Source organism: Hesperophylax consimilis, chromosome 27 (genome assembly GCF_061612785.1).
Source record: "Hesperophylax consimilis isolate HC1 chromosome 27, BYU_Hcon_1.0, whole genome shotgun sequence".
In the NCBI taxonomy this organism is placed as follows: domain Eukaryota; kingdom Metazoa; phylum Arthropoda; class Insecta; order Trichoptera; family Limnephilidae; genus Hesperophylax; species Hesperophylax consimilis.
Genome location: NC_142862.1, coordinates 20,604,851 through 20,632,657, shown reverse-complemented (window position 1 = coordinate 20,632,657; position 27,807 = coordinate 20,604,851). Strand labels below are relative to the sequence as shown.

General features: G+C 29.3%; 1 protein-coding gene across 1 annotated transcript in view; it reads right to left on the bottom strand.

Moving 5' to 3' along the window:
* LOC149410733 (angiotensin-converting enzyme-like) overlaps positions 1 to 27,807 on the bottom strand; it is a 79,605-nt gene that overhangs the window by 4,246 nt on the left and 47,552 nt on the right. The window contains exons 9-13 of the mRNA XM_089648321.1: positions 8,470 to 8,594; positions 7,076 to 7,160; positions 6,878 to 6,971; positions 4,099 to 4,173; positions 3,398 to 3,472 (exon numbers count right to left, since the gene is read on the bottom strand). Coding sequence (XP_089504447.1) covers positions 3,398 to 3,472; positions 4,099 to 4,173; positions 6,878 to 6,971; positions 7,076 to 7,160; positions 8,470 to 8,594 — 454 coding nt within the window. The remainder of the gene's footprint in view (positions 1 to 3,397; positions 3,473 to 4,098; positions 4,174 to 6,877; positions 6,972 to 7,075; positions 7,161 to 8,469; positions 8,595 to 27,807) is intronic.

Sequence of the window (27,807 nt, the reverse complement as noted above, 5' to 3'; positions counted from 1 at the left end):
TAATCATCTCAATTAGACACAAAGAAACACTCTACAAACAATATACAAAACAACCGGAAAATATAACATTACAAAAACATTTCAAAGCTTATAAAAAAAAACTTACATATCTAATAAAAAACACAAAGGATGATTACTACAAACAAAAACTTGAATTATCTGGAAATGACAGTAAAAGGATTTGGTCCATCATAAATGAAATTGTCGATAAAAAACATTTAAAAAATAAAACAATCAACAATGTAAATCATAATGATTCAAAAATCTGCTGTAAAGATAAACCTCTAGAAGCCGCAAATGTATTTAACAATTTTTTTGCTAATGTAGGAAAAAACCTCGCTAAAAAAATCCAACAAGGCCTTACCCCAAATGACCCAAATACTACAGTAAATAATGAGCATAAATTTGAATTATTTCAACCAACAACACCAGAAGAAATTGAACAAATTATTACAGGTATGAAAGGAGGTTCTGCCCCTGGTTTTGATGGGGTCACAATACAAACACTGAAATGTATAAAATCACAAGTATCAAAACCATTAACTCATATAATCAATACAAGTTTTCAAAGCGGAGTTTTTCCATCCATGTACAAACAATCTGTAATTATACCAATATTTAAAACCGGCAATCCGGAAGAACCAACCAATTACCGCCCTATTTCTTTACTATCAAACATTGCAAAAATATTTGAAAAAATTGCCAAAAAAAGAATAACTCAGTTCATAAAGATTAATAATATAATTCACGAAAATCAGTTTGGATTCATGGAAAACAAAAGCACAAAAGACGCCATTGCTAAATTATCTAGTACCATACAAGACGCTTTAGACAAATCATTAAAATGTGTTGGTATTTTTGTTGATCTCCAAAAAGCCTTCGACAGCATATCTCATGTCAAACTAATACAAAAATTAAAGATCGTAGGTTTTAATGACACAGCATTAAGTTGGCTAAAAAGTTATCTTCACCAAAGAACACAAGTTGTAAAAATTAATCACGCATCTAGTCTACCACTCACAAGTGATTTTGGGATACCACAAGGTACTGTTTTGGGTCCTTTACTTTTTATCATGTACGTAAACGATATTTTCAAACAAAACCTCAGTGGAACAGTTATATCTTACGCAGATGATACAATTATCATAATTAAGGGTAATGACTGGAAAATTGTAAATGAAAATGCAAATAACGACATCCAAATCCTAAAAAACTGGTTCGATACAAATCTACTTACAATTAACGCAAAAAAAACAGTTTATATACCATTCACAATAAATAAATTCAAAACTAACCCCAACATTCATATAATAATACACAACAAAAAATGTAACAAAGATGTTTGTAATGAATCATGTACCATACTAAACCAAACAACTGAAATAAAATACCTCGGTGTAATTGTAGACCAACATATGAAATGGAACAGACACATATGTGAACTTGTTAAACGCATTAGAAAATGTATCTATATATTCATTAGATTAAGAAATGTTCTCAAGATAAACAACCTGAAAAAAGTCTATTACGCACTAGTCCAATCATTACTTCAGTATGGAATCATTGGGTGGGGAGGTGCATATGAAAAATTTTTAAGCTCTGTTAAAGTGGTACAAAAACTAATTATCAAAGTAATTTTGAAAAAAAAACCAACTTTCTCTTCAGCATCATTGTTCAAAATTTTCGAAGTACCAAAAATTGAAGACCTCTATAAAAAAGATGCAATATTACAAATATATAAAGAAACTGTAGTAAAAAAACTTAAATTTAACTCATCCTTAAGGCATAATTTTAACATCCAAATTCCTCTATTTTCAACACAACAAATGCACAATAACTACATTTACAAAGGCATAATATATTTTAATAGTCTTCCCGAAGAAGTGAAAAAAATACCAGATTTTATTTTATTCAAAAAGAAGGTCAAATTTATCTTTAAAAAAAATTAATATCACCTATCAAATTTTATAACTTCAATTCATGTTTCAACCAAAATTAACGTCACAATCCTCTTTTAAGTTTATATTTATAGTACTGTAATAATGTTAATTACTGATATAAACATGAAATAATTGTCAAATAACTCCTACGCCAAGCTCAAGAGCTAGCACTCTTCATTGGAGTAGAAATTCAACAACATATGTTTTACACTATTACTTATTTTTAACTTATTTTATGTACAATGTAACAATGTTATAAGTTAAACAATAAAAAATAAAAAAATAAAATAAAAAAAAAATGTTTCACCTGAATACATTTAAAAATATTGTCACCTACTTTGCCCCTCTTACCAAAATGTATCGACTATTTAATAAGATAGAGTGTGTTGAAGTAGACATTTTTTGTCGATAATTTATACAGATTCAGAAAAATGATGTCCTGGTATTGCTCAAAAATACATAACATTTTTTTACCTAGTTATATTATGTATCATTCGTGACGCTATTTGTGTTTCTTGCCTGTCCTTGTGAGTGATTTAATAATTTTGTAATTTTACGAAGATATCATGTACCTATCCTTTGACCATAAAGGTTTTTGTAATTCTATGTACCTATAATTTGTATAAAAAATTCTATGTACCTATAAATAACTGAATTTTTATATTTGGATTGTTCTAACGTTCATGTCTTCAGCGTGAAATGAAATTCACTCCCAGGTTCTATGTTGTATAGGTTGGAAAAATTCACTCATGAACAAGATGGTAGCCTGCACTTCTCCAACGGAGCACATCACCGGTGCTTCATTCATCTCAAGAATTTGGTATTCATCTTTCAATAATGTTCTTCGCGTCTGACCTGAACATCAATTGACACAGAGAAAGGGAAGACGAACGTTTATTTCATTTTGATGAAATTCGTTTGCCGATAATTTCTAGAATGGATTAAAATTCTGAAATCGTCTCTCTTTTTAAGGCCCCGTAGTAAGCGTTCAAATATGGTTTGAAAGGGAGATATGTTAATAAGAATGTTAGAGGGAGCGCGCTTATATTAAAAAACGATAATAATTAAGCCAAAATTGTGATAATATTTAATATAACACGATTCATTTAAAATAAAGCAAAAACCTTTCGACAAATGCTTAATTTACTTTTAAAGAAATAGTGTGAAATTCTTTATTCCTATGAAATATCAAACAACAGAATAAAACGTGTTTTTAATCATTTTTAGGGCTTACTTGGCGATTTTTTTCCATCAAGGTAATTTCATATAATTAACGTTTCCGCAAAAGAAGTGTATGGATATTATCTTTACAAACAAAAACAAAAAATGGTATGCGGGGGCTCAAGGGGTGGAATGTTGAAAGGCGATTAAAATCAAATAAAAAAATCGCTTATAATGAAGAAGGTTGGATGAATTCAAATTTGAATATAAAAAATGTAAAAATTAATTAATCTCACCTGATCAGAGATAATGTGGTATTTGGAACCAGGATCGAAGTCTGCTTCAGATCTTGGAATTGGTGGAATGACCCCCTAAAAGATAATACAAAATTAACAATAATGAAAAATTTACTATTTTTGCCAAATTAATAATTTGTAATGTTCTAATTAGGTCTTAACAAATAAAATCTGTTTGCTCTTCTAATTCTTAAAAAATATTTCAATAATTATTAATAGATTATTAATCATTGGTTCCGTTCACACGACGCCCGCACCACGCACTGAGCCGCTCCCAACTAATAAAAGGGCGAAATAAACTGTCCCAACCTTCCCTTCAATGTTCAATCTTACTTCCTAGTAGGAAGCGGCTCAGAGCGATGTGCGGGCGACGTGTGGACGCAACCATTGATCATCAACTACGATACACCCATAGTAAGATTGATTCAAGACTTTATAAAGAAAACGCCTCAGTTCGTAGCTTCGAAATACCACCATTCAGAGTTAAAACAGAGTTAAACCAGATCTGAAAAGCTAGGTACTGCCTCTACCTTTCTCTCTCCCATCTGATCCTCTCCACAATTGGTGATGCCATGTCTTAGTCTCACTGGGTCCAGATGCTTGAAAGCAGTTGGGGATCTCTTACGTCAATCGCGTTTTAAAAATCAAATTAAATAGTCACCCTTCAATATGAGAAGAATGAACTGTTAGAATTTGATCACCTGATATCTGAGTTTCAATTCCCACCACCTCGAGTTCATATTCTTCACTCCATCTTCGAAGACTTGCCATCTCCACTGAAAATTGAAGAAGGTATTTGTTACATTTCAATCGTAGATAATAGTCGCCAACATCTTTGGCCATAGTACTGCAAATCGCACAAAACGCATATATTTCATAGGTATTGATTTTCCGTGCAATTTGGTCGTAGTTGGGCGACCAAATCCCCTTTCATTTCAATACACCCACTACTGACTATTATCATAGACACCTCATACTTCGACTTAGGCTGGCCGCATACATACGTTTTCCGTATTCGATTTCCGTATTCGGAATTCCGTGAGACTAGCGGAAACGTTCGTTTTTTTCATTCGGAATGTATAAACGTCAGAACCAGTGTTGCTAGAGAATCGGCGCCGAAAAAATCTAAAAGGCGACTGGTCGGCAATTAAGCTACTTCAAAAACATCAATTTTAAAACATGTCCCGAAATTCTCTAGCCACCCCCCCCCCCCCCCCCCATGAAATTTATTTTTCTGGGGACAAATTTTATAATTTCTTGAAATTCTCTAGCCACCCCCCTCAAGAAATTTTTATTTTCACGTAAAAACATCAATTTTAAACTTGTCCCACCTAACAGCAAATTCGGCTACTTTACGCTACCTTATGTATGAGAAACGGCGATATTAGGTCAAGATCCGTTGGCAACACTGAATTACTGAACGGAAATTTCCGAACGTTTGCGTCGGCACAAACAAAATGTATGCAAGAGCTGCGTTCCACATAACGTCATTAGGTTTTTTCCATTCGGTTTCTCCGAACGCGCCGGTTGCATTCGGAAAGTGCGTAAGTAATTTGTTCCGTACGGAACTAAAACGAACGTGTGCGGCAGTTAATGTATTTTCTACTGATTCCGTGCATTCGGATGTCCGAATACGGAAAACGAATTCGGAAATCGAATACGGAAAACGTACGTATGCGGCCAGCCTTATGACAGGTATAAGCCTAGTATAAATTAGATCAACTATTGTTACACTGGTATATATTTCTTTTGAGTTGTGCATTGTCTTACTGCACTTATATTAATAACTGCATCACTTGCAATAGTGTTTTTGTGTACACATCAATTGTTCTTTAATTTATTGCGATCATTATCCTATTATCACTGTACGCTTGTAATTCGGTTATCACTGTATTGGAAAAGCCATTTTATGGCGTTTGAATAAATAAATAAATATTTGAGTATGGTAATAATTTTAACACTGTGATGTATGGTAAAAGGTTGGGTATTCTAGCGATAGATGGCACCAGCCATAAAGCTTACTCCAGAGTCCGACAGATGTCGCTAGTGTGTAGCAATTGCCTGTGGGGTATCCTTGTCAGACTTCAAGCTAGGAGAAAGAGAGACTTACCAACCCTCGGGTAGTGAACAGTATAGCTAAATCCAGACTTAATTTATTGTAACGTAAATACATGAAATAATTGTAAAGAACCTTTTACTTCTTCACAAGAGTTCCCAACACACTAAATCTGCTAGTAAGCAGAGATATAACAATCACTAAATATGTAACAATAAGATATTTAATTGAAGAAGAAGATTATACTAATTAAACTTAAACGAAACAGAACAAGACACGGAAAAATAAAAATATAACGGTCACAACTAGGAATTGAACCCAGGATCTCTTGTATTGCCAAGACAGTCGTCTTAAACCACTCGACCAATGAGACCTATTTATAAAGCGTTTAACCTTCAACATAACTTAAAAAATAAAAGTTGTTTCATCAATATTAAATAAGACATCTATTTTTTAGTAATAGATGTATTTTTTTAAATATGTTTGTTTTGACTGATGATTGAACCTTTCGGATCGGAGTCAACAGCGCTAACACCTAAGCTAAATTCTAATTGGATAGTACCGATATTTATTACGTTTTTTAACTGCCGTAATTGTTTATTTATTAATATACTGTCATTTCAATTTTTTTCTAAAATGAGTATGTGTTGATAAGTGTTATATCCGTCTTACTTTGCAGATTTAAAGGTTGGGAACTCTTTGTTAAAAACTAAAAGGTTCTACTTATAATTGCGTTTATTTAAGTTACAAATAATAGGTCTGGATTTAGCTACACTGTTCATTACCCGAGGGTTGGTAATTCTCTGGTTCAAGAAGCTTTTTCCCTGTCACTATAACCTCACAAGTACCTGTTACACTCTAGCGACATCTGACGGACTCTGGAGTTAGCTTTATGACTAGCGCCATCTATCGCTTAAATACTCAACTTATTACATCACAATAAGTTGATAGAATGCATTGGCATCGACATCTATCTGCCGAGTTTCAGCTCGATCCGATGTCGGAAGGTTGGTTAATTTCCACTTCATTCAATCAAGAAAAAATGTAAAGTCTAATAGTTGTTTATAATAAAACGTATTGGTGTTTCACGCTCATACCAAGGAATTTCAGAAGGTGATTTATTACATGATCTAAAAAAACTAATATTATTATCAACTAAGTTTCAAACAATACATTTTTTTTATTTTGAAAAACAAGCCAACTTTTTTGTAAAAATACGTCATAATAATTACGGTTAAAAAAGTTTTTTTTTTAATTCCTACAAATACTATGTTTTAGTGAAAAATTTTCCTCCTGAAGTTTTGTGGGATGAGTATAATTTTTTTTAAATTATAAAATTTACCATCTTAGTAAATATTTACAAGATAGAATGATGGTAAAAATAATTGTGTCTAACAACCTAAGCAATTTGTGATGGTATTCACCTGATCCACAAGATAAGCAAATGGAAGATAAGCCACCTTCTCTAAAGCCATTGTCAGCAAGAAGTTCATTGTGATCTCGTAGTTATCAGATGTTCTGGAAATTGTAGTGATTGATCAATTGTTATGATTAAGGTTAACGGATATTTCTTCAGATAATAATATCTTATATTAAAACGAACAAAGTCTTTTATTACAAACCTGTTATTGTAAAGACCAATTCTCTGAAGATGGGGAACGTTGTACACTGAAAGCGTCATGGCATTCGCTATGGCTTCGTGGAATGCTGAAAACAAATTAAAGCACTAAAAAAACTATTGTTAAATCAACAGATTAGGTTTTTTGAGTTGAAAGAAATTTATATTTTCGCTTTTTTAATCTAAGGTGTTTTTTCGATATGAATAAATCGTTTTGTCCGTGAAAAAACGCAATTGTCTCAAGAAAGGTATACAAATACAATATTGGATTGAATCACCGGTACAATATTTTATTTGTATGCCTTTCTTGAAAAAAATGAGTTTTTATACCGACAAAACTATTTATTCATATTCATATTGCTTAACAAACGTAACTGGCCAAAAGTGTATTTTAATAAAATTATTAAAATATGCTATTTTCTGTATTTGGGCTATCGGGAAGGAGATTGTAGGTATATTTATGTGTATACCTTAATGGCCTATGTTTCTTTTACCACTTTCAGGTATTCTATTACGTTGTCTAGTGCAGTGGTCACGTACTTGTGATATTTTCATAAATATTATATATATTCATAGATATTTAGGCGATGCACCAATTTCTGTAAGATTTGGAATCGGGCCGCTAATAATAACATTCCTTATTTAGGTTTAAATTAGGTAAGGTTTAAATTCCCTCTTAACACCAGCCGCCTGTTTTGATTTACGCAAGAAAAAAATCATCGAAAAGTGATAATATAAAATTTTTTTACCATCATTTTCTTAAAAACTTAATTTTATACGTTATCCAATATAACCTTTACTGCAAATAGTTTCATAAGTACGATATTCTGAACTTAAAATCAGTTTCACAGGTCTGATACTCGTGTCTGATATGTGTTCTACTCGCAGTATTTTATCTGAAATAATTCTAAGCGATCAAATTTTCAAAAAAAAATTTGCATTAGAGACTTCGTAGTGCTTCGTTTAATAGACATGTGTTATATTAGTAGAGTTTTCTAATTTTCATTATGTTTGTTTCGTGGTGTACTTTTGGGTGGGGGTATCTTTGTAGCTGTAATCTGTAACGACAGGTCAGGAGATCTTGGGATAAATTCAATGGTCACAATTGTCTTGTCTCTGTTTCTGCTGTAAGGCAGGAGAAGCAGAGAAAGATCTCTGATGCTTTGGAGTGATCAAATATCACAGATGCAAGTCATCTGTTTTCCATGCAAAGTGGAAGAGCCTTGTTCCACAGGGAAATTAGAGATGGTGTCATGATCGTCAGCGCTGAGTGAACGACTAAATAAGAAGGTCCTTGCTGGGAGCTAAACAGTTTCCTCTAAGAAAGCGTAAATGAGGTTCTGCACCATCATCTCCTGGTCCTAGACAGAATCATTAATAACGTGGTTAATATCTTACCTGGATTGACTCCGTCCCTGAACACCTGCGTCTGATCCGAGTACTGCAAGTAATACTGTATATGCGCCATCTCGTGGTGGGTCGACACCAGGTCTTGCATCGTCATCTCTGTACACTGCTTTATCCTGGTAATCAGATTTTAGATATAAACAATAAACGTATACATGACACGAGTGGGTAAACCTAACCCTTCAGGCTAATTTGTTCGCTTTTGAGAATAACTAATATGGTCTCTCAGAAATCGTTGTGTCTTTCTTACTGTTGTAGTTAGAAAAATGATCTGAAAATTGTTAGAAAGAGAAAACACCACGCTTTGCATTCAAATAAAAAAAATTAACCACAGATGAATTAAAATGTGCACCTTTACGAAACCAAAGGTACCGACAGCAATTTTAAAAAAACTTATGAAATTTTATTAATTAATTTTTTATGAAACGACAGAAAAGCGAGGTAAAAATAATGTTTGTAACAAATTTGTCGAATAAAATAAGTATGTTTATTATACATTTTTTTGCAAATTAGTAAATTTAGTTAAAAAAACCTGAAGGGGGTCATTTTAATTTTTTTATGTTTGTATTCAAAAATTTTTAATATTTCAGAAAACATATGTTTATTTCTTATAGTAAAATATGAGAGCGCAATTTAACGCCTTTCAAAAACAGTTTTAAGTTTTCGGATACGTTCAGAAATATTCCATTTATTTGGATTTCTGATAGAATGTCACAGAGGCTAGCACAACTAAGAAAAAAGTAACTCCCATGATAATAGGTTCGCAGTTATCCCTAATTCACTTCGCGAAATACTGACTACTGACTAGCATGTTTTTTGTTTTTGTTTTAAATTTTTTTATTTTAATATGACAACGGAATCCAACAACTCATAACTAAATATTTTTATACTTATCCAGCTTATACTTACACACATTATACCTGTATCCAGCTATTTTTAACAGAGCCTTTTAGTGTTTCCCAAAGATATTAGAAGAACGAGATATGCTATGTTGGCCGCCGGAGTACTACCTAATTAGGGTACTTTGAACGGTATCGGGACGTGTACGCACAGAAATCTGTTCTATGTATTAGTGCGGATACCTTAGCGCAAGCGAAGGTGTGCAGTAGTATTGGTGAACAAAACCGGCGACACTCGGCAAAACAATTCCACTCAGTACGAACTGCGCATAGCACATCTCGTTCTTCTAATATCTTTGGTGTTTCCTCAATTAAGTTTTTCTTATTTTTAGCTAAGCTTTTTGAGTATACCTAATCATATCAATGTCCAAATATTTGTAAATAAAAAAATTGGTTTATTCGGTATTATACCGGTGAGTATCCAACTATTTACTACTAAGTTTTTTTTTTATTTATCCAGAACTATGCTGAAATCCAAATATTTATAACTATGTTTTTTGGGGTTTATCCGGCACCATACTAAAATTCAAATATTTATAACTAAATTTTTGGTTTATCCAGCACAACTAAAATCCAAATATTTATAACTAAGTTTTTTTGGGTTTATCCAGCACTACTGAAATCCAAATATTTATAACTTAGATTTTTTGGGTTTATACAGCACTATATTGATATCCAAATATTTATAACTAAGTTTTGTTTGGTTTATCCAGCACTTTACTGAAATCCATATACTTATAAATAAGATTTTGGGTTTATCAAGCAATATACTGAAATCCAAATAGTTATAACCATGTTTTTTGGGGTTTATCCAGCACATTAATGAAATCCAAATATTTATAACTAAATTTTTAGGTTTATCCAGCACTACTAAAATCGAAATATTTAAAACTAAGTTTTTTCGGGTTTATCCAGCACTATATTGATATCCAAATATTTATAACTAAAATTTTTTGGGTTTATCCAGCACTCTACTGAAATCCAAATATTTATAACTAAGTCTGTTTGGGTTTATCCAGCACTATATTGATATCCAAATATTTTATTTTATTTTTTATTTTTTTAATAAGGTTTCATTCAATAATATTTCATTCATATAGTTTCTTCTTAGTCCTCCTCACTAGGTAGTCCTGTGCTGAGGCGGACTGGTAGATTTTTTTGATTTTCTGTTATTTAGTTTCTATGATGTTTTTAGTAAATTTTCTAGTATGACTGCATTAATTTCTTTCACCCATGTTTTGATTTTTTCCTTAAGCTTATTTATCTTTTCTATCTTTTTCAAACTTGGAAGAAGGATGTTGTAAAGTTTGGTTGCCAGATATATGTGGTTTCTTTGGCCAAAACTTGTCTTGAATTTTGGAACATCTCGTATATCCCTTTTTGAGGCTCTTGTATCATGTATCCGAGTTTCATTAGGAGATTTTCTGTTTTTAAAATGACGTATTAAAATATTCTTGGCAGATATTTGTTTTAAATTTAGAATGTCAAAACACTTGAAAATATCTTTTGAGGGGGTTCTGATGGGTAATTTTAGTATGGTTTTTGTAATGCGCTTTGAGCAATATCTAAGTGGTTAATATTATTTGCTGTAGCAGATACCCATACTATAATTCCGTACTCAAGACGGGAATAAACTAAAGCATAAAATACTTTTTTGATGTCTTTCCTAGGTAGTATGTTTCTTAGGTTTTTGAAGAAATATACAAGTTTCGTAAGCTTTTTAGTGAGTTCATTTATGTGTATGTCCCATCTAAGGTTTTCGTCTATTTCCACTCCTAGATACTTAATACTTTTTGCCTTTGTTATAATAGGGCAAGAGCAATGTGACTTATTGTTTTGACACTCGTGCAATTTTAGAGTGTATTCTTTACCCGGTTGACCTCTTGAGTTTATTGAAAAGGCTAGATAATTAGTTTTAATTATATTGAGCGTAAAAGAGTTCATCCGAAGCCAATTTTGAAGTGCAGTTAGTCCATTTTCAGCCTCTTTATAAGTGTCCATCCAGTCCTTTTCGTGGAATAACATAACAGTATCATCGGCAAAACTAATTATATTTCCATTGATGGGAAGTTTGGTAATTTCATTTATATAGATGAGAAATAAGATTGGTCCCAAGACACTTCCTTGAGGGACGCCGTAGTTTATTGGAAGAGTATTGCTTTTTTGTTGGCCTATTTGTACTTGTTGTGTTCGTCCTGTCAAGTACGTCATCAGTAAATTTAGTGGAGTGCCAGATATGCCAATTTATTTAAGTTTTGTGAGAAGAATTTTATGACCTATTGTGTCAAAGGCTTTTTTAGGTCTATAAAAACAGCAGACATTTTTTTCTAAATTTTTTATGGCTATTCTTGTAAAATGTTCAATTGCGTCCACGGTACTCAAACTTTCCCGAAATCCATATTGTGTCGGGGAAATTTTTTATTAATTTCCAGAAAGTGGACGATTTGGCTTTTCAAATTTTTTTCCAGGATTTTTGAGAAAGTGCTTAGGATACTTATAGGGCGATAATTATTAATGTCATTTTTGCTTCCATTTTTATAAATTGGTAAAACTGTAGCATTTTTTAGACAAGAAGGAAATATCCCCTTTGATATAGAGAGGTTTATAAGGTATGTCAGGGGGAGGATCAACTCCTCTTGGAGATGTTTTATAGTTTTGATTGAGATAGGATCATTTCCTGAAGAAGTGTTGTTATCTAGTGAAGCAATCACTTTTCTTAGTTCGTTTCTAGTTATTTGGTTTAGATTTAGTGTGCTATCTTGGATTGAGACTTCATTATTTTCTATTTCCTTTTCATTAGTAATTGGTTTTGTGATTTTATTTGCCAATTTCGAGCCTATGTTAGTGAAAAAAGTATTAATATATTCCATAATTTTGTCAGGATGCTCTGCAAAGGAAGTTGGAATCATGTCAATGTTTAATTCTCCAATCATTTTCTTGTTGTAGGAGGGTTCAGAGTTAGTGATTTCTTTTATAATCTTCCATATTTTTCTGGAGTCATTGTTACATTCTTCTATTTTCCTTTTATAGTAGTTTTCTTTGGCGTTGCGAATAAATTTTTTACTTATATTTCTGTATCTTTTATAGAATCTTAATTTAAATATATCGTAAGGGTCTTTTTTAACTTTTAAATGTATTTCATCTCTTTTCCTTATACAGTTGATGATGTTTTGTGTAATCCAAGGTTTGATGTGCTTATTTTTATGGGATATCTTTTTTTCTATTAATGTGGTATTCGATAGTATTGTATGTTGTATAATTTCGTTAAAATAGCTCCAAGCAGAATTTGTATCATCTGTTTCATAAAGGTTTGTCCACTCAGTATTTTGTATTTTTTTTTTACTTCCTTCCAATTGGTTTCCGATATTTGCAGTGTAATTTTATGATTTTGGATTTTTTCTGTTTTATTTTTGTTAATGGAGAGAATTGTTGAGTAATGGTCTGTAATGGTGGATGTATATATAATGAAATGAGTTTGTTTATTGGTCTTACTGAAGATATGATCGATGCAAGTTTTGCATTTATTTGATACTCGAGTTGGTTCATTTATGAGGCTTTTGAATCCATGGTAAGCAAGCGTCTACGTATAGTAAATTTTTTTTGGATGTCCATTTTGAAGAATATCAATGTTGATATCACCAATAACGAAAACGATTTAAATGTTTTTGAGTTGATTTAGTTCTTGAGATAGAGAATGAAGGAAAGGTTCTATGTTTGTGGTTGAGGCCGATCGATAAATTGCTAGTATGGCTGTATCGTTCCCAATTGATAATTTTAGGCAGTTTGCATTATTTATACTCATCTCTTTAACATTAACTTCTATATCTTCATTAATGTATACAACTACACCATCACTTTTTCCCTTATTCATTAACGTTGAGTGAGGGATGTAATTGTCAATTTGTAAATCAGAGTATTTATCGGTTATCCAGCATTCGGTAAGTATAATTATGTCCCAGGTTAAATTTAAACTTTTAATTAATATTTGTAGCTCGTCAAAGTTTTTATGCTTCTAATATTTTGATGCAGTATGTTAAAATTTTTGTTCATTGTTGATAGGTTAGGTAAGTTTGCTCTTTTTGCACTAGGTTCCGTGGTTGATGTAGTGTCAGCCATTTTTTTTATTTTTGTAATAGTTGTTATTATGAGCCATTTTATTTATATGATGTTTTTCAAATCGTCTATATGTTTAACGTAAATTATTTTTTCGTTTGCATTTCTTCTTGCCATTATTTTTCCCTCTTTGTGCCAGACGTATGAATAGTTTTTTTTCTTTTGAGATTTGTTTGGTTTTCCAAAGAAGTTCCTTATGGTAAGAGCTCAGTTCTTCAGCTATGTATATAATGTCAGTTGAAATATCTTTGATCGCAGCATAATTGATGTTTTTTCTATTTGCGATAAGCTTGTCTCTAGTCAATTTATCTGAAAATTGCACTAGTATTTTAGGTGGTGCATTGATTCGCCTATCAGGTATCCTTTTTACCTCTATAATTTCGCCGTATTTTAGGTCCACTCCTGCCGCAGCTGCCACTTTTTTAACCACTTCTATTTGCTGTTCCCCATTTTTTTGTGGAATGCCTGCTATTTCAATATAATAAGAGCGGGTTTTGTACTCCATATCTGAAATTTTTATTTCGAATTATTTAACTATAGTATTTTTCTCCTGGTGCTCTTTTTTCAGGTTTATAAATTCATTTTCAATTTTTTTGTTTTGTAGAATTGTTATCTCTAGTTTTTTAATCAAATCATCGTATTGAGTACTCATAAATTCCATGCTTTTTTGGGTGTCCTGTTGTTGCTTCTTAATTTTTTAAATAATTTCTTTTTTCATAGCATCTAATTTTCTTTCGAAAATCAGTGTAATTTTTTCTATGCTGAATTTTTCTTCAGGTTCAATGGTAGCACCCTTTCCTCTAGTGTAAGCCATTATTTACTGTTAAATGTAACAACCTGCCCCGGTTTGAGATATTGAAGTAGAGGTACAATACCGATGATGACAGTTAGAAATTTTGTTTTTATCTATGGATAACTATGGAGTGACAGTTTAATAAGATTTATTCACAATTTTTTTTTGTAATCACTTTAGTTATCCGGTATTACGGATATTAAATCGTTTTTTTGTAATCTAACTCACGGTTTCGAACACCTTTCCACACAAATCACTGTCTTTCGGTATAGATATTATAAATAATAGCAGGATAACTAATTTGCACTTGTTTACGTATTTGTAGTCCATAGAAATTTAGTAATAATTTATAAATAAGATTGGTAATTATTCGGAATCGCTGGACAAGGATTATATGAAATATTTTTAAATAAAACCTTCTGATTTACCTTAATTACTATAAAAGGAATCTGACTGCATTTGGGATATTTTTAATTTTAGCATTTTAATTTTTAATTACGTAAATCGAAAATTCACTTTCGTTGTATGGGATGACAGCTGACTGGAATGCTTTCTGTTGATAAAATTTTCTTTTGTTTGTATTCCTGATACGAGTGGCTATATTTTTTACCATGTGCAAATACTAGTAAGGTACTATTTTAGCCAAACTCGAAAAATAAAATAAAGATATTTAGGTATGTTTTATAAAATAGAAAAATTAAAAAAGGTGGGGTTATTATAGGTAAGGTTGGATTATTATAGGTTAGGTTGGTTTATTATTAGGATTTAGGTTAGGTTAGGATAGATTGGATATTATAGGTTAGGTAGGATTATTATTAGGATATAGGTTAGGTTAGGTTAGGTTGGATTATTATAGGTTAGGTTGGATTATTGTAGGTTAGGTTCGATTATTATAGGTTAGGTTGGATTATTATTAGGATATAGGTTAGGTTGGATTATTATAGGTAAGGTTAGGTTAGGTTGGATTATTATAGGTTAGGTAGGATTATTATTAGGATATAGGTTAGATTAGGTTAGGTTGGATTATTATAGGTTAGGTTGGTTTAGGTTTGATTATTATAGGTTAGGTTAGGTTAGTTTAGGTTTGATTATTATAGGTTAGGTTACTATAGTTTAGGTTAAATAAAACAATAATTATAATATTACCTAAATATAAATAATTTAAGTTTTATAATTAACATAAAAATATTTTATTTTTCGAGTTTGGCCAAAACAGTACCTAACTAGAATTTGCATTCCGAAATGATTCAAATTCTAGCTACTCGTATCAAGAATACCAACCAGAGAAAATGTCATCAACAGAAATCATTCCAGCTGTCATCCCATGCAACGAAAGTGAATTTTCGATTTACGTAATTAAAAATTAAAATGCTAAAATTAAAAATATCCCAAATGCAGTCAGATTCCTTTTATAGTAATTAAGGTAAATCGGAAGGTTTTATTTAAAAATATTTCATATAATCCTTGTCCAGCGATTCCGAATATTTACCATAAGATTTTTTGGGTTTATCCAGCTTTATATTGATATCCAAATATTTATAACTAAGTTTTTCCGGGTTTATCAAGAACTATACTGAAATCCAAATATTTATAACTAAGTTATTTTAGGTTTATCCAGTACAATACTGTAATTAAAATATTAATTACTTAATAATTGGTTTATCCACTATTAAAAACCAAATATTTGTAGCTTTGTTTTTTTTGGTTTATCCAGCACTATACCGAAATCAAAATATTTATAGTAAAGTTTTTTCGGGCTTATCCAGCACGATATTGAAATCAATATATATATATAAAAATAAGATTTTTGGGGTTTTTCCTTGCACTATATTGATATCCAAATATTTATAACTAAGTTTTTTCGGGTTAATCCAGCACAATACTGAAATCAAAATATTTTTTGCTAAATAATTGGTTTATCAACAATTAAAATCCAAATATTTATAGCTTATTTTTTTTGGTTTATCCAGAGCTATACTGAAATCAAAATATTTATTACTTAGTTTTTTCGGGTTTATCCAGCACTATATTGATATCCATATATATATAACTAAGGTTTTTGGGGTTTATCAAGCACTTTATTGAAATCCAAATATTTATAACTAAGTTTTTTCGTTTTTATCCAGCACTATACAGAAATCCAAATATTTATAACTAAGTTTTTTCGGGTTTATCCAGCTCTATACTGATATTCCATATATTTATAAGTAAGAATTTTGGGGTTTATTCAGCCATATATTGAAATCCAAATAATAATAACTGAGTTTTTTCGGGTTTATCCAGCACTATACTGAAATCCAAATATTTATAACAATTTTTTTGGGTTTATCCAGCACAATATTGATATCTTAATATTTATAACTTAGATTTTTGGGTTTATACAGCACTATATTGATATCCAAATATTTATAACTAAGTGTTTTCAATTTTATCCAGTACTATACAGATATCAAAATATTTTAACTAAGTTTTTTCAAGTTTATCTAGAAAAATACTGAAATCGAAATATTTATGGCTAAGTTTTTTCGGGTTTATCCAGCACTATACTTATATTCCATATATTAAGAACTAAGAATTTTGGGGTTTATTCAGCACTATAAAGAAATCCAAATATTTATAACTAAGTTTTTTCGGGTTAATCCAGCTCTATACTGATATTCCATATATTTATAAGTAAGAATTTTGGGGTTGATTCAGCACTGTTTTGAAATTCAAATAATAATAACTAAGTTTTTTCGGGTTTATCTAGCACTATAGTGAAATCCAAATATTTACAACTATGTTTTAAGGGGTTTATCCAACACCTTAATGAAATACAAATATTTATAACTAAGTTTTTTCGTTTTTATCCAGCACTAAACAGAAATCCAAATATTTTAACTAAGTTTTTTCGGGTTTATCTAGAACTTTACTTTTATTCCAGATATTAACAACTAAGAATTTTGCGGTTTATTCAGCAATATATTGAAATCAAAATAATAATAACTAAGTTTTTTCGGGTTTATCCAGCACTATACTTAAATCCAAATATTTATCACTATTTTTTTGGGTTTATCCAGCAATACTAAAAGTCAAATATTTATAACTTAGTTTTTTTGGGTTTATCCAGCACTACTGAAATCCAAATATTTATATTTAATTTTTTTCGGGTTTATCCACCACTATATTGATATCCAAATATTTATAACTAAGAGTATTAGGGTTTATCCAGCACTTCTGAAATCCAAATATTAATAACTAAATTTTTTCGGGTTTATCCAGCACAGTATTCATATCGAATATTTATAAATCAGATTTTTATGTTTTATCGAGCACTTTATTGGAATCCAAATATTTACTAATGAGTTTTTTCGGGTTTTTACAGCACTTTACTGAAATCCAAATATTGATAAGTGAATAATTGGTTTGTCGAGCATTAAACATACATCCAAATATTTATAATTATGTTTTAAGGGGATTATATAACACTCAAATGAAATCGAAATATTTATAACTAAGTTTTTTCGTTTTTATCCAGCACTATACAGAAATGCAAATATTTATAACTAAGTTTTTTCGTGTCTATCCAGCACTATACTGAAATCCAAATATTTATAACTAAGATTTTTTGGTTTATCCAGCATTAAATTGAAATTCAAATGTTTATAGCAAAGTTTTTTCGGGTTTATCCAAATATTTATAACCAAATTTTTTCGGGTTTACCCAGCACAGTATTCATATCGAATATTTATAAATCAGATTTTTATGTTTTATCGAGCACTTTATTGGAATCCAAATATTTATTAATGAGTTTTTTCGGGTTTTTCCAGCACTTTACTGAAATCCAAATATATATAACTTTGATTTCTGGGTTTAGACATCACAACATTGATATCCAAATATTTTTAACTAAATTATTGGTTTATAGAGCACTTTGAAAATCTCAATATTTATCAGTATTTTTATTTGGTTTATCCAGCACTATACTGAAATAAAAGTATTTATAACTTAGAATTTCGTATATCTAGCACTATACTGTAATCCAAATATTTATGACTTAGAGTTTTGGAATTATACAGCACTACAATGATATCCAAATATTTATAACTTAGTTTTTTCGGGTTTATCCAGCACTATATTGATATCCAAATATTTATACTCTAGATTTTTTGGGTGTATTCAGCATTATATTGAAATCCAAATATTAATAACTAAGTTTCTTCAGGTTAATCCAGCTTTATACTGAGATCCAAATATTTATAACTAAATAATTGGTTTATCGAGAAATAAACTGAAATCCAAATATTTATAACTATGTTTTTTGGGGTTTATCCAGCACTAAACAGAAATCCATAAATTTTTGAACTCAGTTTTTTCGGGTTTATCTAGCACTATAATGAAATCCAGATATTAATAACAAAGTTTTTTCGGTTTTATCCAGCACAATACTGAAATCCAAATATTTTTTGCTAAATTATTGGTTAATCCACTATTATAATCCAAATATTTATAACCAAGTTTTTTTTGGTTTATCCACTGCTATACTGAAATGTGAATATTTACAACTAAGTTTTTTCGTGTCTATCCAGCACTAAACTGAATTTATAACTAAGTTTTTTGGGTTTATCCAGCACGATATTGATATCCATATATATATAGATATATAACTAAGATTTTTGGGGTTTTTCCAGCACTATAAAGAAATCCAAATATTAATAACTAAGTTTTTTCGGGTTTATCCAGCACTTTACTTAAATCCAAATATTTATAACTATTATTTTGGGTTTATCCGGCAAAACTTAAATTCAAACATTTATAACTTAGCTTTTTTGTGTATATCCAGCACTACTGAAATCCAAATATTTATATTTAAATTATTTCGGGTTTATCCACCACAATATTGATATCCAAATATATATAAGTAAGAGTTTAGGGTTTATCCAGCGTTTCTGAAAAACAAATATTTATAACTAAATTTTTTCGGGTTTATCCAGCACAATATTCATATCCAAATATTTATAACTCAGATTTTTATGTTTTATCCAGCACTGTAGTGAAATCCAAATATCTATTACTAAGTTTTTTCGGGTTTTTTCAGCACTATACTGAAATCCAAATAATTATAACTAAGATTTCTGGGTTAATACATCACTACATTGTCATCCACATATTTTTAACTATATAATTGGTTTATCGAGCACTTTTAAAATCTCAATATTTATCACTATTTTTTTTGGTTTATCCAGCACTATACTGAAATCAAAGTATTTATAACTTAGATTTTGGTATATCCAGAACTGTACTGTAATCCAAATTTTTATAACTAAGATTTTTGGAATAATTCAGCACTACATTGATATCCAAATATTTATAACTAAGTTTTTTCGGGTTTATCCAGCACTATATTGATATCCAAATTTTTATACTATAGATTTTTTGGGTGTATTCAGCATTATATTGAAATCCAAATAGTTATAACTATGATTCTTTGGGTTAATCAAGCTTTATACTGAAATCCAAATATTTATAACTAAATAATTGGTTCAGCACAATACTGTAATTTAAATATTTATTACTAAATAATTGGTTTATCCACTATTAAGAACCAAATATTTGAAGCTTAGTTTTTTCGGGTTTATCCAGCTTTATATTGACATCCACATATATATAACTAAGATTTTTCTGTTTATCCAGCACTTTATTGAAATCTAAATATTTATAACAAAGTTTTTTCGGGTTTATCCAGCACAATACTGAAATCCAAATATTTATAACTAAATGATTGGTTTATCGAGCAATATACTGAAATCCAAATATTTATAACTAAGTTTTTTCGGGTTTATCCAGCACTATACCAATATACAAATATTTATAGCTAAATTATTGGTTAATCAAGCAATATACTGAAATCCAAATATTTACAACTTTGTTTCAAGGGGTTTATCCAACACCTTACTGAAATCCAAATATTTATAACTAAGTTTTTTCGTTTTTATCCAGCACTAAACCGAAATCCAAATATTTTAACTTAGTTTTTTCGGGTTTATCTAGAACAATACTTTTATTCCAAATATAACAACTAAGAATTTAAGGGTTTATTCAGCACTAAATTGAAATCAAAATAATAAAAACTAAGTTTTTTCGGGTTTATCCAGCACTATACTTAAATCCAAATATTTATCACTATTTTTTGGGTTTATCCAGCAATACTAAAAGTCAAATATTTATAACTTAGTTTTTTGGGTTTATCCAGCACTACTGAAATCCAAATATTTAAATTTAATTTTTTTCGGGTTTATCCACCACAATATTGATATCCAAATATTAATAACTAAGAGTATTAGGGTTTATCCAGCACTTCTGAAATCCAAATATTTATAACTAAATTTTTTCGGGTTTATCCAGCACAATATTCATATCCAAATATTTATAACTCAGATTTTTATGTTTTATCCAGCACTTTATTGAAATCCAAATATTTATTACTAAGTTTTTTCGGGTTTTTCCAGCACTTTACTGAAATCCAAATATTGATAAGTGAATAATTGGTTTGTCGAGCATTAAACATAAATCCAAATTTTATAATTTTGTTTAAAGGGGATTATATAACACTCAAATGAAGTCCAAATATTTATAACTAAGTTTTTTCGTTCTTAACCAGCACTATACAGAAATGCAAATATTTATAACTAAGTTTTTTCGTGTCTATCCAGCACTATATTGAAATCCAAATATTTATAACTGAGATTTTTTGGTTTATCCAGCATTAAATTGAAATTCAAATGTTTATAGCAAAGTTTTTTCGGGTTTATCCAGCACTTTACTAAAATCCAAAAATTTATAACTATTTTTTGGGGTTTATCCAGCAATACTTAAATTCAAATATTTATCACTTGGTTTTTTTGGGTATATCCAGCACTACTGAAATCCAAATACATATATTTAAAATTTTTCGGGGAAATCCACCGCAATATTGATATCCAAATAATTAAAACTAAAGGTTTAAGGGTTTATCCTGCACTTCTGAAATCCAAATATCTATAACCAAATTTTTTCAGTATTACCCAGCACAGTATTCATATCGAATATTTATAAATTAGATTTTTATGTTTTATCGAGCACTTTATTGGAATCCAAATATTTATAAATGAGTTTTTTCGGGTTTTTCCAGCACTTAACTGAAACCCAAATATATATAACTTTGATTTCTGGGTTTATACATCACTACATTGATATCCAAATATTTTTAACTAAATTATTGGTTTATCGAGCACTTTTAAAATCTCAATATTTATCAATATTTTTGTTTGGTTTATCCAGCACTATACTGAAAAAAAAGTATTTATAACTTAGATTTTGGTATATCTAGCACTATACTGTAATCCAAATATTTATGACTTAGAGTTTTGGAATTATACAGCACTACAATGATATCCAAATATTTATAACTCAGTTTTTTCGGGTTTATCTAGCACTATAATGAAATCCAGATATTAATAACAAAGTTTTTTCGGTTTTATCCAGCACAATACTGAAATCCAAATATTTTTTGCTAAATTATTGGTTAATCCACTATTATAACCAAGTTTTTTTTGTTTTATCCACTGCTAAACTGAAATGCGAATATTTACAACCAAGTTTTTGCGGGTCAATCCAGCACTTTACTGAAATCCAAATATTAATTACTAAATTTTTGGTCCTCGAGCACTATTAAGATTCAAATATTTATAACTAAGTTTTTTCGGGTTTATCCAGCACTATACTGAAATCCAAATATTTATAGTTAAATTATTGGTTTATCGAGCAAGATACTGAAAACCAAAAATTTATAACTATGTTTTTTCGTTTTTATTCAGCACTATACAGAAATCCAAATATTTATAACTAAGTTTTTTCGGGTTTATCTAGAACTATACTGAAATCCAAATATTAATAATTAAGTTTTTTCGGGTTTATCCAGCACTATACCGAAATCCTAATATTTATTACAATTTGTTTGGGTTTATCCAGCACAATATTGATATCAAAATATTTATAACTTAGATTTTTGGGTTTATACAGCACTATATTGATATCCAAATATTTGTAACTAAGTTTTTTCGTTTTTATCCAGCACTATACAGAAATCCAAATATTTTAACTAAGTTTTTTCGGGTTAATCTAAAACGATACTGAAATCGAAATATTTATAGCTAAGTTTTTTCGGGTTTATCCAGCACTATACTTTTATTCCATATATTAATAACTAAGAATTTTGGGGTTTATTCAGCACTATACAGAAATCCAAATATTTAAAACTAAGTTTTTTCGGGTTAATCCAACTCTATACTGATATTCCATATATTTTTATAAGTAAGAATGTTGGGGTTCACTCAGCACTATATTGAAATTCAAATAATTATAACTATGTTTTTTCAGGTATATCAGGCACTATACTGAAATCCAAATATTTAAAAAGATTTTTTTGGGTTAACCAGCAAATCTAAAATCCAAATATTTATAACTAAGTTTTTTTGGGTTTATCCAGTACTACTGAAATCCAAATATTTATAACTAAGTTTTTTCGGGTTTATCCAGCACTATACCAATATACAAATATTTATAGCTAAATTATTGGTTTATCAAGCAATATACTGAAATCCAAATATTAACAACTATGTTTTAAGGGGTTTATCCAACACCTTACTGAAATCCAAATATTTATAACTACGTTTTTTCGTTTTTATCCAGCACTAAACAGAAATCCAAATATTTTAACTTAGTTTTTTCGGGTTTATCTAGAACTATACTTTTATTCCAGATATTAACAACTAAGAATTTTTGGGTTTCTTCAGCACTACATTGAAATCAAAATAATAATAACTAAGTTTTTTCGGGTTTATCCAGCACTATACTTAAATCCAAATATTTATCACTATTTTTTGGGTTTATCCAGCAATACTAAAAGTCAAATATTTACAACTTAGTTTTTTTGGGTTTATCCAGCACTACTGAAATCCAAATATTTATATTTAATTTTTTTCGGGTTTATCCACCACAATATTGATATCCAAATATTTATAACTAAGAGTATTAGGGTTTATCCAGCACTTCTGAAATCCAAATATTTATAGCTAAATTTTTTCGGGTTTATCCAGCACAATATTCATATCCAAATATTTATAACTCAGATTTTTATGTTTTATCCAGCACTTTATTGAAATCCAAATATTTATTACTAAGTTTTTTCGGGTTTTTCCAGCCTTTTACTGAAATCCAAATATTGATAAGTGAATAATATGTTTGTCGAGCATTTAACATAAATCCAAATATTTATAAATATGTCTTAAGGGGATTATATAACACTCCAATGAAATCCAAATATTTATAACTAAGTTTTTTCGTTTTTATCCATCACTATACAGAAATGCAAATATTTATAACTAAGTTTTTTCGTGTCTATCCAGCACTATACTGAAATCCAAATATTTATAACTAAGATTTTTTGGTTTATCTAGCATTAAATTGAAATTCAAATGTTTATAGCAAAGTTTTTTCGGGTTTATCCAGCACTTTACTTAAATCCAAAAATTTAAAACTATTTTTTGGGGTTTATCCAGCAATACTTAAATTCCAATATTTATCACTTGGTTTTTTTGGGTATATCCAGCGCAATATTGATATCCAAATAATTATAACTAACGGTTTAAGGGTTTATCCAGCACTTCTGAAATCCAAATATTTATAATTAAATTTTTTCGGATTATTTCAGCCCTTTACTGAAATCCAAATAATTACAACTAAGATTTCTGGGTTTATACATCACTTCATTGATATCCACATATTTTTAACTATATTATTGGTTTATCGAGCACTTTTAAAATCTCAATATTTATCACTAGTTTTTTTGGTTTATCCAGCACTTTGACGGCCGGCATAGTCCATTGATAACGCATTGGACTGCCATTCCGAAGGTCGCGGGTTCGAACCCGGCGTGCGCAAATAAATTTTATTTGATTAATTTGTGTTATTTAACAATTAATTAATTAAAATAATATATAGTATATTTGCGGCACGATCCAGAGTGGAAGATACTACCAGTATCGCCCTGGTGTAAGACCACCATACAGAATTGAAACGTTGCTCCAAATGGCTTTAGCCGTGTTAAGTGACTAGATCTAAATAGCCAGGTACTTCCCCACCTTCCTCTTTCCCTTCCCCACTTACCTTCAGCCTCACAACATCCCCCAATTGGGGATGCCAAAGTCTCACTGGCTCCAGACGGGAGCAGTTGGGACTGTTGTGAGGTATTCGCTATAAAAAAAAAAAAAGCACTATACTGAAATCAAAGTTTTTATAACTTAGATTTTGGTATATCCAGCACTTAACTTTAATCCAAATTTTCATAACTTAGATTTTTGGTATTATACAGAACTACATTGATATCCAAATATTTATAACTAAGTTTTTTTGGGTTAATCCAGCACTATATTGAAATTCAAATATTTATGACTATGTTTCTTTGGATTTATCAAGCTTTATAATGAAATCCAAATATTTATAACTAAATAATTGGTTTATCGAGAAATGTACTGAAATCCAAATATTTATAACTATGTTTTTTGGGGTTTATCCAGCACTATAAAGAAATAAAAATATTTTTTAACTTAGTTTTTTCGGGTTTATCTAGCACTATATTGAAATCAAAATATTTATAACTAAGTTTTTTCGGTTTTATCCAGCACAATACGAAATCCAAATATTTTTTGCTAAATTATTGGTTAATCCACTATTATAATCCAAATATTTATAACCAAGTTTTTTTTGGTTTATCCACTACTGTACTGAAATGCAAATATTTATAACTAAGTTTTCGCGGGTCTATCCAGCACTTTACTGAAATACAAATATTTATTACTAAATTTTTTGTTTTTCGGCTTTTTTAAAATTCAAATATTTATAACGAAGTTTTTTTGTTTATCCAGCATTATACTGAAATTCAAATGTTTATAGCTAAGTTTTTTTGGTTTGTCAAGCACTATACTGAAATCCTAATATTTATAACTAAGTTGTTTCGGGTTTATCCAGCACGATATTGATATCCAAATATTTATAACTAAGAGTTTAAGGGTTTATCCAGCACTTCTGAAATCCAAATATTTATATCTAAATTTTTTCGGGATTATCCAGAACAATATTCATATCCAAATATTAAAACTCAGAATTTTATGTTTTATCCAGCATTTTATTGTTATCCAAATATTTATAACTAAATTTTTTCGGGTTATTTGAGCCCTATACTGAAATCCAAATAATTATAACTAAGATTTCTGGGTTTATACATCAATTCATTGATATCCACATATTTTTAACTATATTATTGGTTTATCGAGCACTTTTAAAATCTCAATATTTATCACTAGTTTTTTTGGTTTATCCAGCACTATACTTAAAATCAATGTAATTATAACTTAGATTTTGGTATATCCAGCACTCAACTGTAATCCAAATTTTTATTACTTAGATTTTTGGAATTATACAGAACTACATTGATATCCAAATATTTATAACTAAGTTTTTTCGGGTTTATCCAGCACTATATTGATGTCAAAATATTTATACTTTAGATTTTTTGGGTGTATTCAGCATTATATTGAAATCCAAATATTTATGACTATGTTTCTTTGGGTTAATCAAGCTTTATAATGAAATCCAAATATTTATAACTAATTAATTGGTTTTTCGAGAAATGTACTGAAATCCAAATATTTATAACTATGTTTTTTGGGGTTTATCCAGCACTATAAAGAAATTAAAATATTTTTTAACTTAGTTTTTTCGGGTTTATCTAGCACTATATTGAAATCAAAATATTTATAACTAAGTTTTTTCGGTTTTATCCAGCACAATACTGAAATCCAAATATTTTTGCTAAATTATTGGTTTATCTACTATTATAATCCAAATATTAATAACCAAGTTATTTTTTGTTTATCCACTACTATACTGAAATGCAAATATTTATAACTAAGTTTTTGCGGGTCTATCCAGCACTTTACTGAAATCCAAATATTGATTACAAATTTTTTTGTTTTTCGATCACTATTAAAATTCGAATATTTATAACAAAGTTTTTTCGGGTTTATCCAGCACAATTCTGTCTTTTAAATATTTATAACTAAATAATCGGTTTATCCACTATTAAGAACCAAATATTTATAGCTTAGTTTTTTCGGGTTTATCCAGCACTTTATTGAAATCCAAATATTTATAACTAAGTTTTTTCGGGTTTATCCAGCACTATACTGAAATCCAAATATTTATAACTAAATTATTGGTTAATCGGACAATATACTGAAATCCAAATATTTATAACTATGTTATGAGGGGTTTTTCCAACACTAAATTGAAATCCAAATATTTATAACTATGTTTTTTCGTTTTTATTCAGCACTAAACAGAAATCCAAATATATATAACTAAGTTTTTTCGGGTTCATCTAGAACAATACTGAAATCCTTATATAAATAACTAAATTTTTTCGGGTTTATCCAGTACAATACTGTAATTAAAATATTTATTACTTAGTAATTGGTTTTTCCACTATTTAAAACCAAATATTTATACCTTAGTTTTTTTGGTTTATCCAGCACTATACTGAAATCTAAATATTTATAGCTAAGTTTTTAAGGCTTTATCCAGCACAATACTGTAATTTAAATATGTTTTGCTTACTTATTGGTTTATCCACTTTTAAAATCCAAATATTTACAAGAAAGTTTTTTCGTGTCTATCCAGCACTATACTGAATTTATAACTGTTTTTTTGGGTTTATCCAGCACTACTGAAATCCAAATATTTATAACAAAATTTTTTCGGTTCTATCAAGCAATATACTGAAATCCAAATATTTATTACTAAATTTTTGGTTTTTCGAGCACTATTCAAATCCAAATATTTATAACTAAGTTTTTTCGGGTTTATCTAGAATTATACTGAAATGCAAATATTTATAACTAAGTTTTTTTTCGGTTTATCAGGTACATTACTGTAATTAAAAAATTTATTACCTTATAATTGGTTTATCCACTTTTAAAAACCAAATATTTATAACAAATTTTTTTTTGGTTTTTCTACTACTATACTGAAATGCAAATATTTAAAATTAAGTTTTTTCGTGTCTATCCAGCACTATACTGGAATCGAAACATTTATAACTAAGTTTTTTTGTTTATCCAGCATTATACTGGAATTCAAATGTTTATAGCTTAGTTTTTTTGGTTTTTCCAGCACTATACTGAAATCTAAATATTTATAACTAAGTTTTTTCGGGTTTATCCAGCACGATATTGATATCCAAATATTTAGAACTAAGAGTTTATGGGTTTATCCAGCACTTCTGAAATCCAAATATTAATAACTAAGTTCTTCAGGGTTTATCCAGTACAATACTGTAATTAAAATGTTTATTACTTAATAATTGGTTAATCCACTATTATAATCCAAATAATTATAACCTATTATTTTTTGGTTTATCCACTGAAATGCAAATATTTATAACTCAGT